The sequence below is a fragment of the Panthera pardus genome, unplaced genomic scaffold, assembly GCF_024362965.1.
Source record: "Panthera pardus isolate Hobbes unplaced genomic scaffold, ASM2436296v1 HiC_scaffold_7, whole genome shotgun sequence".
Taxonomy (NCBI): Eukaryota; Metazoa; Chordata; class Mammalia; order Carnivora; family Felidae; genus Panthera; species Panthera pardus.
The window spans coordinates 82,444,101-82,454,820 of record NW_026527002.1 but is presented as its reverse complement, the minus strand read 5'-3'; the positions used below and the strand labels follow the sequence as shown (position 1 = coordinate 82,454,820).

Sequence of the window (10,720 nt, the reverse complement as noted above, 5' to 3'; positions counted from 1 at the left end):
CACAAATTTAAGTTCCAAACACACTGCACATTTGTACCTTAATGACACCCGCTGGCTCCAAAGCCCAGCCAGGTTGTCTCCCGGGTGCCAGGGCAGAGAGAACCATGAAAGGCTCCAGTGCGTGGGGACCCAACCCACCCTGAAGCAGGTCCCTGTTCCAGCTTCAACCCCAGAGCAGTCTGTTCTTGGGAAGGGCCCAGACAGAACACCCTCTCAGCTCACAGCTGGGACCCCAGAAACATTCCAAAGAGAGGACCAGGACACCAGAGGGCAGCCAAGTGCACCCAAACCAAGCCTGGCCTTAACAGGCCTGGAATCCAGCCCTTAAGCCCACAGTCAGCCAGTCAGGGGAACAGGTACAGGGCAAAACCTCGCAAGGTGCTCCACCAAGCATCGGAAGGCTGTGAGAGCCCAAGAGCAAGGAAACCAGAGACCAGTGACTCCGTGTCAGGCCTCCAACAGGGTCCCAGCAAAGGCTCTGTCTACCTAAGGCAGGGAGGGGTCTCCAGCAGCCCTGAACACCAGGACAGCCTGGAGGTCATAGGCTGAAGTAGTCTGCGGCCAGGCGCCCATAAATGTCAGTGGTCCAGAGCACATGAGCACGACCTGAGGCCAGTAGCAGCTGGTGCAACTCCGCCTCCACACGAGCAAACTTCTCCTCATTGATGGAAGCTTCCAGCAGGACAGAGGCAGGCGGTGGCCAGGGCAAACCCTCATAGCAGTCCACAGGGAAGGGGTGCACCACCGTGCGTAGCTCAGCCTGCACTACTGAATCCCGTAGGAGCTCCTTGAGGCCCGCCATGGACAGTGGGTTGCCATAGAGACCGAGGTAGCGGAGGCTGGTACAGCGCGTCAACACAGGGAGCGTGGCCAGCAGCTGGGTATCAGCAAGCTGGCACTCAGTCAGCTCAAGGTGTAGCAGTGTGGCTGCTGCTGCCTGCAGCAGACCCTGGAAAGGCTCCAGCTGGCTGCCGGACAGGTCGTTGCCACTAAGGTCCAACTTCTTGAGGTGGACAGCATGGGGGCTCCGTGCCAGGAAGCGCAGATCCTCGGGCAGCAGGGCACAGAAGGCCAGCTCCAGGCTCTCCAAGGGACTCTGCAGGGTGCTATAACAGGGGACACAGGTCACAACCAAGTAGGACCAGGGCAGGGTCTCGGAAGAGGGGAAAAGGACAGGGCAATAGTGGGGCTTGCTCACCTGAGCAGCTGGTCCAGCCGCCCCGAGAGAAGAGAGGAGCCCATGCTGAGCTCCCGCAGACAAGTGAAGCGGCCCATCTGGGCCAGGAAGTAGCGAAAGTTGTCCTCGCCATCCACAGAGGGCTGCCTCGAGTCCCCGTGCACATAGTGCAGCCGTAGGCTGGCCAGGTGCTGGAATCGGGCCACATGTGGGATGATAACAGACAGGCCACGCAGGCCCAAGTTGTTAAAGCGCAGGTCCACACGGCGCAGGCAGCCCGCATCCAGCAGCTGCAGCAAAGCCACAGTGTTTCGCATGGGCAGGTCCTCAGCCCGCAGGTCCCGGCAGCAGAGCCGCAGGGGACTGCCCACACTGCTCCGGAGTGCCTCCCGCAGGAACGAGTAAGAGGCCCGGTTCACCCGCAGGTCCACACGAACCTCCACAGGAATGGGGGCCGGCCCAGGATCCGCAGTCCCGCCCTGCTGCTGTGCTATGCAGGTGCGGGCCACAGCTGCTGTGCAGTCCCACATGCTCATGGTGCCGGGGTCCTGCTCCACGCCGTCATCCAGTAGGCCCGTCATGTCCAGCACCCGCAGGGCATGCTTCCTGGGAGCACGGGTAGGCTGAAGCAGGAGACAGAGAAGCAGAACCCACACCCACTCCCAGCCACCTTGGGACAGAAGCCACATGCCTGTTTCCGCACTGAGCTCTTGCACTCGCCTGGAACCTCAGGGGGGAACCCTCTCTGTACCCCCCGTGCCTGAGAGCCCCTCAGGTGCACCCATACCTGCAGAGAGGCTGTGTGCCAGCCTCGGTCTCTGGGGTGTGGAGCCGGGCTGTCAGCCCCAGGATCACAGCCTGCATGCTCTCTGTGCTGGGGCGCTCTTGCAGCAAGGCCCGGCTGCAGTGAGCACATTCCTGCAGCAGCTGCTGGAAGCTGAGCAGCGGGAAGGGCCATGTGTGCACCAGCTCGCGAAGCACAACAGTCTTCTTGTCCATGAAGGCCACCTTGAACAGCAGGGGGAAGAGCTCTCGAGGCAGCAGGGGTAGGGCCTGGCAGGCAGCTGGCTGACACTGGAGCACCTGCCGCGTGCTCAGGAACACAAGCGTGTGCATGGCGCCGGGCCAGGCAGGAAGCCACCTGCAGGGAAGGGCCCTTCAGCGGGGAGGACAGACCCCAGGCCACCACCCGGCCATAGCCTCCTCCATCGCTGGTGGTGGGAAAACCCAGCGTGGTGCTTAGCACAGAGTTGGCACTCAATGGAGGACCGTGGCACCAAAAAGCAAGTGCTAGGTGCCTAACAATGGGTTGAACTGAATGAAACTAGGAACGGGGCCGCCCCCCCAGTTCCCTACTTCCAGAAGCATGGTGCCTCTTTAGGAAAACTTAGCCATCAAACAGTACATAAATAGCACAACACCAAAAATGACCACTTGCCTGGGTGTGCTTTTGATGACGGTTGCTCTGCAGGACCCCCCCCCCCCCCCCAACGTCTGTACTTCAGGCCTCACAAAGCTGCTTATCAGAGATCCTCTTTTCTTCAAAACCAGAATAAAGCTCACAAAGCACACAAACACTAGAGGGGCTAAGATACTCCCAAGGGGCGGGAACCTGCCCCACCCTCCTCCAGCTCTTGCAGGTGGTCCTTGGACAGGAACTGGAAGCACTGACGCAGCTTAATAAATACCAGCATAGGTAAAAAGCACTGGTACCCAGGGAACATTGTGTCCAGACAGCCTGAGTAACCCAAGCCCTCAGCATGACCCTCAGTCCTAACTACTATGGTCCAGTAGTACTGCCAAGCATGGAGATCTTTGCAGACTTACAGAAAAACAAACAGCAAACCTCATCCACCAAAGTCTTTGTCACCTGTCTAAACACCTCCCTTTTCCCTAAAAAACCACAGTGACTCTCACACCTATAGGATTCATAAGACCCCAGGCCAGGAATTGTTCAGATGGGTAGAGGCAGCAGCAGAAAGCGCATCCAAGTTAACGAGGGGCATATAAAAAAGGCCTGGGACCCCGGGGGGTACCTGGATATCAGCTCTGTTACTGACTTCAGCAGCAATAACAGCCAGTGGACTCTCAGCGGGCCAAACATCTCATCCTCAAAACTGCTTCCCAGTCATCCCCCCAGAAACAGATTAGAAAACTAAGCCCTAAATCTTGCCCGGCCAAGGTCACAGCCTGGGCGATGAGCTCAGGGAAGAGGGAGCAGTCGGGCCCCAGAGTCCCTGTTCTTCCGGACCTCATACACAACGAAAGTCCTTAGGGCACTGGTTCTTGAGAAGCCCCGAACGTCAACCCTCGGCCTTGCTCTGCCTGTAGACAATTCTCGCGAGGACGACTCATACCTCGCTGTGACAGGACAGACCAACCGAGCACCTGTCACGAGAGGAAACGAAAGCAGCCAGTGTGGTCACCATGGGAGGAGCCTCTTGTGTGGTGGCCGCCGCCCCCTCCCGCCGGCCCGCGGCTCCCGGCGTTTGCCCCAAGACGCCCCCCGCCCGGCTCCTCCCGGGCTCGAGCCGAGGGACACCATCAATGCGACGCCCTCCTCCTCCCGGACGGGATATGCCCCTCGAAGCCGGTGCGTCGCCCCCCGGGGCCCGAGGTCGCTCTGCCCGACGCAGGGCTCCAGATCCTTCCCCGCCCCGCGAACGGACCGCCCGACTCCCGCTCCCGCCTCCCGGGCGGCGCCCGCCCCGAGCACCCGCGCCTGCTTCGTGCAGCCAGGGAGGGCCGGGGGCGCAGGCCGCCCCGCTCCATCCCCAGCCGGCCGCCCGCGCTCACCGGCCCCACAGCCGCTACGACCGCCACCGGCCCCGCCTCACGGTCCGCCGCGCCCCGCCCAGCGCCTCCGCGCACCGCGATGACGTAGCCACCACCCATTGGTCTTCCCATGAGGGTCCCACTGATTGGCTGTCCCGGAGGAGGCTGCCCAGACGCCCCGCCTCCGACGCTGCGGGACGCCCCCATTGGCTGGCGGCCGGCGTCTCCCTCGCGGCGGGAGATTTGCGGGGCCCGCGGCCGCGGGGCGAGCGCCATGGAGCGACTGCGGGACGTGCGGGAGCGGCTGCAGGCTTGGGAGAGCGCGTTCCGGCGGCGGCGCGGGAGGCGGCCGGGCCAGGTGCGGGCTGTCCGGGGACGGGGGGTTGAGGGTGCGGCCTCCGGCTGACGCGCTCCCTTCACAGGAGGACGTGGCGGCGGCGCCTGAGGATACCCGGGGTGAGCCCGCCGACGCGGGGCGGAAGGAGGGGCGCAGGGTGGGTGGGGCGACCGGCGGCCCCCCAGTAACCCTTCACCCCATCCCCAGCGCTCTACCGGGAGTACCGCGCCCTGAAGGAGGCCCTGAAGGAGGCAGAAGGGGTAGGACCCCGCGGCCCCAAGCAATCGCTTCCCGTGCAGGCAGAGGAGGTACCCAGGCCTTGACGCCCCAGCCTCCCGGCCAGTCTCCTGCGTGGCAGAGCCCAGAGGAGCCGTGAACGAGCCTGTGTGGGGCACAGAACATTGGGGGAGGACTGGACATGGTGGAGGAGGGCCTGGGGGCTGGGGAAGGGAGCTGGGGACAACTCTGCCCCTCGCACCAGCCTTTCTCCGGCTCGGACTCCCACCGCCTCTTCTTGCAGGTGCCAGAACCCAGCTGCTGGGGGCCCCACTTGAATCGGGCTGCGACCCACAGTCCACATCCTCCTCTTTCTGGGCCAAGCCGGCCAGGGTCTGTGCGGGACTACGGAGAGAGGCTTAAGGCCAACCTCAAGGGCACCCTGCAGGTGAGAGCTAAGAGCCAGGCAGTCAGTGCATCCAACCTGTACCCAGAGCTTCTCTCCACTTAGTGACCGGACCCCCAGATACCCTTTTCTGCTAACCCTTCCACGCACATGTGCCTGTGCAAACGTGCACACGTACGCTCTTGCAGCACTAATCAGGCGGAAACTTCTGGGGGGAGTTCAGGTCGGCGGCAGCCTGGAGACCTGAGTTCCTGCTTGTTGGTCTGTTCCCCCGCACCCCCACCAGGCTGGGCCAGCCCTGAGCCGCATACCCCGGACTCCACGAAGACCCTCGTCCGAGATGCCCACCCCAAGGCCACCAGGTGCAGGGGCTGCCCTCATCTCTCCAGAAGAAGTCAGTGAGGTGCCCTTGCAGCCTGCTGGGCCCCAGCTGAGGCTGGGCTGCCTCCAGCAGCTACAGGCATCCTTGAGCCTACGACTGGGCTCCCTAGACCCTGGCTGGCTGGAGCGGTGTCACAATGGGGCCCCAGATTTTCTGGGGGCTTCCAAGGCCTGCCAGCCTAACTTGGGTGTAGAGCAGTCACAGTCTCTGACTTCATGTGTCCCACCTGTCCCTGGTCCCAGCACTAGCCCTGAGGCTCAAGCCCTACAGACAGCTGGAGTCAGTGCAGGGAGCCCCCAACCTGGCGACAGTCAAGGCAAGAGGTGGACACGGAACAGGGAGCCAGAGGGGAGCCCTGCACAGGCCCAGCAAGACAGTGGCCAAATAGGACCCCTGCCTGAGGAAGCTGGGACTGCAGAACATGCAGAAGACCCTTCGGGAAAACCCCTGTGGGCACAGCGCCCCAGTGGCGCCACAGCCTCCAGGTACCACAGCTTCAGCCTCCCAGTAGGGTCACCTTAAGTCGAGCCAGGTTGGGGCAGGCTTGGGGCATGGCCCACTTGTACATCCCTTCTAGAGTAGCTGTGCGGAACGGAGGTAATTACGTGCGGCTCAACATGAAGCAGAAACGCTACGTGCGGGGCCCGGCTCTCCGTGGAAGGCTCCTCCGCAAGCAGGTGAGGTGCTGGCAGGCACTCCCTTCACCCCTACTGCCTCTTGCCACGTGACCCTCTCTTATGGCCCCCAGATGTGGAAGCAGAAGTGGCAGAAGAAAGGGGAGCATTTTGTAGGTGGTCGGCCCAGAGCCACACTCAAGAATTCTTGCTTCCGGTGTGGGCAGCTAGGCCACTGGTCATCCCAGTGCCCCCAACCAGGTGAGACCTCTGCTCTGGTGGTGGGCCGGGCTGAGGTTTTTGGAGAGGACTTGTACTCTTGGGGGGTGGGGGGAGCACCTGTAGCTCAAGTGAAAGATTCTATCTGCTTCTTCTACCTAACCTAGAGCATACCCAAGCCCCCCAGAAGGAAGGTGGTGAGAATGAAGACGACACACAGACCCTGCTCACTTTGGAGGAAGTAGTCCAGAGGACGGGCAGTGCCAGCTGCCGACTCCCTGGTGAATGAAGGGGTGGAGGACAGGTTGTAGCTAGGTATGTTTTTGCTAGAATGACCCCAGCCCAGCCTGGAGTTCCCACACCACCCTTTTCCATCTGTTTCTAGTGAGTGAGAAAGATCCAGAGCCTGTTGGGCCTGAGCTGTTGGTCACCGTGGAACAGCCTGTGCCCCGGGTGCCCTGCCTGCCCCCTACCGTGCCACCACTTTACCCACCAGGGCCCTCTGGGCAAGTGGCAGGTGAGCAGATGCTTTTCAGCCGAGAGCCTTTACTGGGGGATGGGGGCAACTTGAGGCCATGCTGACCAACACCTGTGTCCACAGAGACGCCAGCTGAGGTATTCCAGGCCCTGGAGCAGCTAGGGCACCGTGCCTTCCGCCCCGGACAGGAGCATGCGGTCATGCGGATCCTCTCTGGTGAGCTTGGCTGTTGGGGGATGGGACAGGGCCAAGGCCTGGCCACAGGATAGCACACTGACCCTTGTTCCCACCAGGCATATCCACACTGCTGGTGTTGCCCACCGGTGCTGGCAAGTCCTTGTGCTACCAGCTCCCTGCGCTGCTTTATGCCCGGCGGAGCCCCTGCCTCACACTGGTCATCTCTCCCCTCCTGTCTCTCATGGACGACCAGGTGCGCAGACGGGACCCCTCCAGCACATGCAGAAGGCAGGAACCAGTGCCCACGGCTCTTCCGACCCTTTGGGGCTGCTGTCAGTTACTTGGCCGGAGCTGTAGAGAGCTCAGCTATTCTCAACCTGCCAGCTCTGTCCATGGTCCCCGGCCTGGCAATGGTCCAAGGGCAGCAGGGACACAGCTGGCCAGACCTGAGTCCACCCCCAAGAGGAGCAGCTCTAGGGAGGGAGGACGTCCCCAGTGGGGCCTGTCTGCTCTTGGCACTCCTGAACCGAGGCTCACAGGGGGCTCTGAATCCTTAGTCACAGGATCTACGAGCTGGGATTTTTCTCCCTAGGGAGCCCAGGTTGAAGATGGCAACAGCTGTCAGGCCAAGCACCATTGAGCGCTGTTTGAGGAAGAGCAGGGGGAGGGTGGCTTGCAACTGGTTGTCCTTTTGTACCCACAGGTGTCTGGCCTGCCCCCATGCCTGAAGGCAGCCTGCATCCATTCAGGCATGACCAGGAAGGAGCGGGACTCCGCCCTGAAGAAGGTGAGGGAGGGGCCTTACACAGCAAGATGGGTAGGGACAGAAGGCAGGCCCTCGATGATGCTCCTGACCTTGCCGTCCTCAGGTTCAGGCGGCCCAGGTGCACGTTCTGATGCTGTCACCCGAGGCACTGGTTGGGGCTGCGGCAGGGACCCCTGGCTCCCTCCCTCAGCTGCCTCCCGTTGCCTTTGCCTGTGTCGACGAGGCCCACTGCCTGTCCCAGTGGTCCCACAACTTCCGGCCCTGCTACCTGCGTGTCTGCAAGGTGAGTCTTCTTTGGGGTACAAGCGAAGGGGCAAGGGAGGGTGGGTGGGGCACCTTCACTGGCTCCTCTCCCACACAGGTGCTGCGGGAACACATGGGTGTCCGCTGCTTTCTGGGTCTTACAGCCACGGCTACGCACAGCACCTCAAGAGACATGGCTCAGCGTCTAGGCGTGGCTGAGGAGCATGTCCTCAGAGGGCCAGTCACCATCCCCACCAACCTGTACCTCTCTGTGTCCACGGACAGGAACCCAGACCAGGTGAGTGGACACACCGGGGCCTGGCAGAGGCACTGCCTCTGACAGCCCGTGCTGACCGCTGTCGCCCACCAGGCTTTGGTGACACTGCTGCAGAGTGATCGTTTTCGCGACCTGAACTCTGTCATCGTCTACTGCAACAGACGCGAAGACACGGAGCGCATTGCTGCGCTGCTCCGCACCTGCCTGCGTGAGGCCTGGGACCTGGGGCCTAGAGGGGAGGTCAGCAGGGCTGTGCCCCACGGACCTGCCCCAGGAACACGTTCTACCCAACTGTCTGTGTCTTCTCTGCAGGCCAGGCCCCGGAAGCTGTGGCCGAAGCCTACCACGCCGGCATGTGTGCCCGGGAGCGGCGGCGGGTGCAGCAGGCCTTCATGGAGGGCCGGCTGCGGGTGGTGGTGGCCACAGTGGCCTTCGGGATGGGGCTGGACCGGCCAGACGTGCGGGCCGTGCTGCACCTGGGGCTGCCCCCCAGCTTTGAGAGCTACGTGCAGGCTGTGGGCCGGGCTGGACGGGACGGCCAGCCCGCACACTGCCACCTCTTTCTACAGCCCCAGGTTCTTACTTGCCCCACTTGAGCTCCCCCCACCCCACCCCACCCCACCCCACCCCACCGCCCCACGTTTACAGCTATTCTTTCACAGGGTCAAGACCTGCAGGAGTTGCGTAGACACGTGCATGCCGAGGCCTCCGACTTCCTTGCCGTGAAGAAGTTGGTACAGTGCTCGTTCCCACCCTGCACCTGCACCCATGCCCAACAGCCCCCAGAGCAGGAGGGAGCCAAGAGGCAAGACAGGCCTGTGACCGTGTCCCCGAGCGAGGCCGAGCAAGCCAGCAACAAAGGCCTAGCCCAGTGCCTGGGTCATGAGCGGGCACTCCCAGTGCAGCCGCTGGTGCAGGCCCTGGACATGCCTGAGGAGGGTGAGGAACTGGGGGCAGGAGTGGGTACCTCCCCACATCCCCACGTCCCCGTGTCCCCTAAGCCCTGCTCTGCCTCCAGCCATTGAGACCCTGCTGTGCTACCTGGAGCTACACCCACAGCGCTGGCTGGAGCTGCTGGCACCCACCTATGCCTACTGCCACCTGCGCTGCCCTGGGGGCCTCCCCCAGCTCCAGGCCCTGGCCCGCAGGTGAGCACACATCCCACCCCAGGCTGGGGCCAGGGACACAGGACCAGGGCTGCTAGTCACATATCCCTTTCCCTGGGACAGGTGTCCTCCACTGGCGGTCTGGTTAGCCCAGCAGCCACAGGAAAACATAGGTGAAGGAAGCTATTCCGTAGAGTTTGACGTGGTTAAGTTGGCCGACTCGATGGGCTGGAAGCTCGCCCCTGCAAAGCAGGCTCTCCGTCAACTGCAGTGGCACCCAGAGCCCAGGACAGGTGAGCCTTGCCCCCAACCCTGCTTGGACCCAGCCCTGCTTGCCGCCCTCCTGCCTGTGTCTCACAAGCTCTCTGGCAGGTGCACATCGGGACACAGGGGTGCTGGTGGAGTTCCGGGAGCTCGCCTTCTGTCTGCACAGCCCCGGAGACCTGACAGCCCACGAGAAGGACCAGATCTGTGACTTCCTATATGAACGTGTACAAACCCGTGAGCAGGAGGCCCTGGCACGCCTGCGACGCACCTTCCAGGCCTTTCACAGGTGCAGGAGAGGTGGGCGGGGCCTGAGGCCACCCCCACTTCCCCCTCTGGTGAACCTCGCTGACAGATTCCTCTCACCCCAGTGTAGCCTTCCCCAGCTGCGGGCCCTGCTTGGAGCAGCCTGATGAGGAGCACAGTGCCAGGCTCAAGGCTCTGCTCAGCGGCTACTTCGAGGAAGAGGGGCCAGGAGGCATGGAGGACGAGCAGGGCCCAGAGCCAGGACAGGCCAGGGTGAGTGCCAGCCCCTCCCGGGGGGGTTGAAGAGAGGACACAGGCCTGCAGTGAGGTCAGGCAGCAAAGTGCGTGCACACGCTTACACACTCTGTCTCCTGCCTTGCACCACGGTGGGCTGTGCGGAACTTGGTGCTGTGGAAGCGTGGGCTGGCCTTACGTGCCTGCCACCCACAGATCCAGGACTGGGAGGACCAGATACGCCAGGACATCCGCCATCTCCTGTCCTCGTGGCCAGACCAGCAGTTCTCGGGCAGGGCTGTGGCCCGTATCTTCCATGGCATCGGTGAGGGCCTGGGAGGCTGGGTTCGGACATGGGCAGGGGCCAGGTCTGGCCCAGAGTCCTCAGGGCCGTGTCTCCCGCTCCACCACAGGAAGCCCCTGCTATCCAGCCCAGGTGTACGGGCGGGACCGGCGTTTCTGGAGAAAACACCTGCATCTGAGCTTCCGTGCCCTGATGCGTTTAGCTACAGAGGAGATCCTGCTGTGGGGCCACTGACCACCCTGCCGCAGGCCAGCCCTGCTCCCCCATGTCACACACAGGGGGCTGTGTGGCCACCGTGCGGAGGGAGCCAGGTGTGGCAGTTTGTCAGGGAAAAGAGAAGGGACATTTGTGGCCAAGACAGTGACTGACTACCTGGGCAAAGCCCACCACCAGAAGCGGGGCGAAGGGGCCCCAAAACGCGGAATAAAAACAGCTCAAGTCATTCTTAGGAACCCTCTTTTCTTATGGGGCAGCCCCCACAGCCTGAGGACAGCCTTGC

General features: G+C 62.7%; 2 protein-coding genes across 8 annotated transcripts; one reads left to right on the top strand and one right to left on the bottom strand.

The window, feature by feature from the left end:
* Nucleotides 1-6: 6 nt before the first annotated feature.
* Nucleotides 7-4,097, bottom strand: LRRC14 (leucine rich repeat containing 14). 7 transcript variants are annotated; one of them, XM_019435095.2, is made up of 5 exons: nucleotides 3,974-4,097; nucleotides 3,535-3,565; nucleotides 1,965-2,185; nucleotides 1,199-1,800; nucleotides 7-1,106 (listed from the first exon to the last, which is right to left on the bottom strand). In XM_019435095.2, the coding sequence occupies exons 1-5, from the start codon at nucleotides 4,082-4,084 to the stop codon at nucleotides 539-541; spliced, it is 1,533 nt and encodes a 510-aa protein (XP_019290640.2). In that variant the 5' UTR covers nucleotides 4,085-4,097; the 3' UTR covers nucleotides 7-538. The 7 variants fall into 7 exon arrangements, with proteins under 7 accessions (XP_019290640.2, XP_019290642.1, XP_019290644.1 ...); XM_019435097.2 differs by having other exon boundaries at nucleotides 1,199-1,783; nucleotides 1,965-2,318; nucleotides 3,214-3,565; nucleotides 3,974-4,060; XM_019435099.2 differs by having other exon boundaries at nucleotides 1,199-1,783; nucleotides 1,965-2,318; nucleotides 3,429-3,565; nucleotides 3,974-4,060.
* RECQL4 (RecQ like helicase 4) lies at nucleotides 4,013-10,663 on the top strand. The gene is given in 23 exon segments (XM_053896282.1): nucleotides 4,013-4,310; nucleotides 4,375-4,408; nucleotides 4,497-4,597; nucleotides 4,810-4,953; nucleotides 5,198-5,794; nucleotides 5,797-5,970; nucleotides 6,042-6,168; nucleotides 6,294-6,407; nucleotides 6,512-6,643; nucleotides 6,728-6,820; nucleotides 6,898-7,034; nucleotides 7,485-7,568; nucleotides 7,651-7,830; nucleotides 7,909-8,088; nucleotides 8,161-8,275; nucleotides 8,380-8,642; nucleotides 8,730-9,006; nucleotides 9,086-9,215; nucleotides 9,297-9,466; nucleotides 9,546-9,726; nucleotides 9,809-9,956; nucleotides 10,134-10,242; nucleotides 10,331-10,663. Coding segments are annotated over 23 exon segments (3,843 nt in total). The 5' UTR covers nucleotides 4,013-4,082; the 3' UTR covers nucleotides 10,456-10,663.
* Nucleotides 10,664-10,720: the final 57 nt, after the last annotated feature.

Coding starts and splice junctions, on each gene's coding strand:
- LRRC14 (XM_019435094.2), bottom strand. CDS start 4,084: ATGGGAAGACCAATGGGTGGTGGCTACGTCATCGCGGTGCGCGGAGGC. Junction 2,319..3,973: donor TCGTAGCGGCTGTGGGGCCG/GTGAGCGCGGGC, acceptor CCTTCCCTGCAG/GTGGCTTCCTGCCTGGCCCG. Junction 1,107..1,198: donor CGGCTGGACCAGCTGCTCAG/GTGAGCAAGCCC, acceptor CCCCTGTTATAG/CACCCTGCAGAGTCCCTTGG.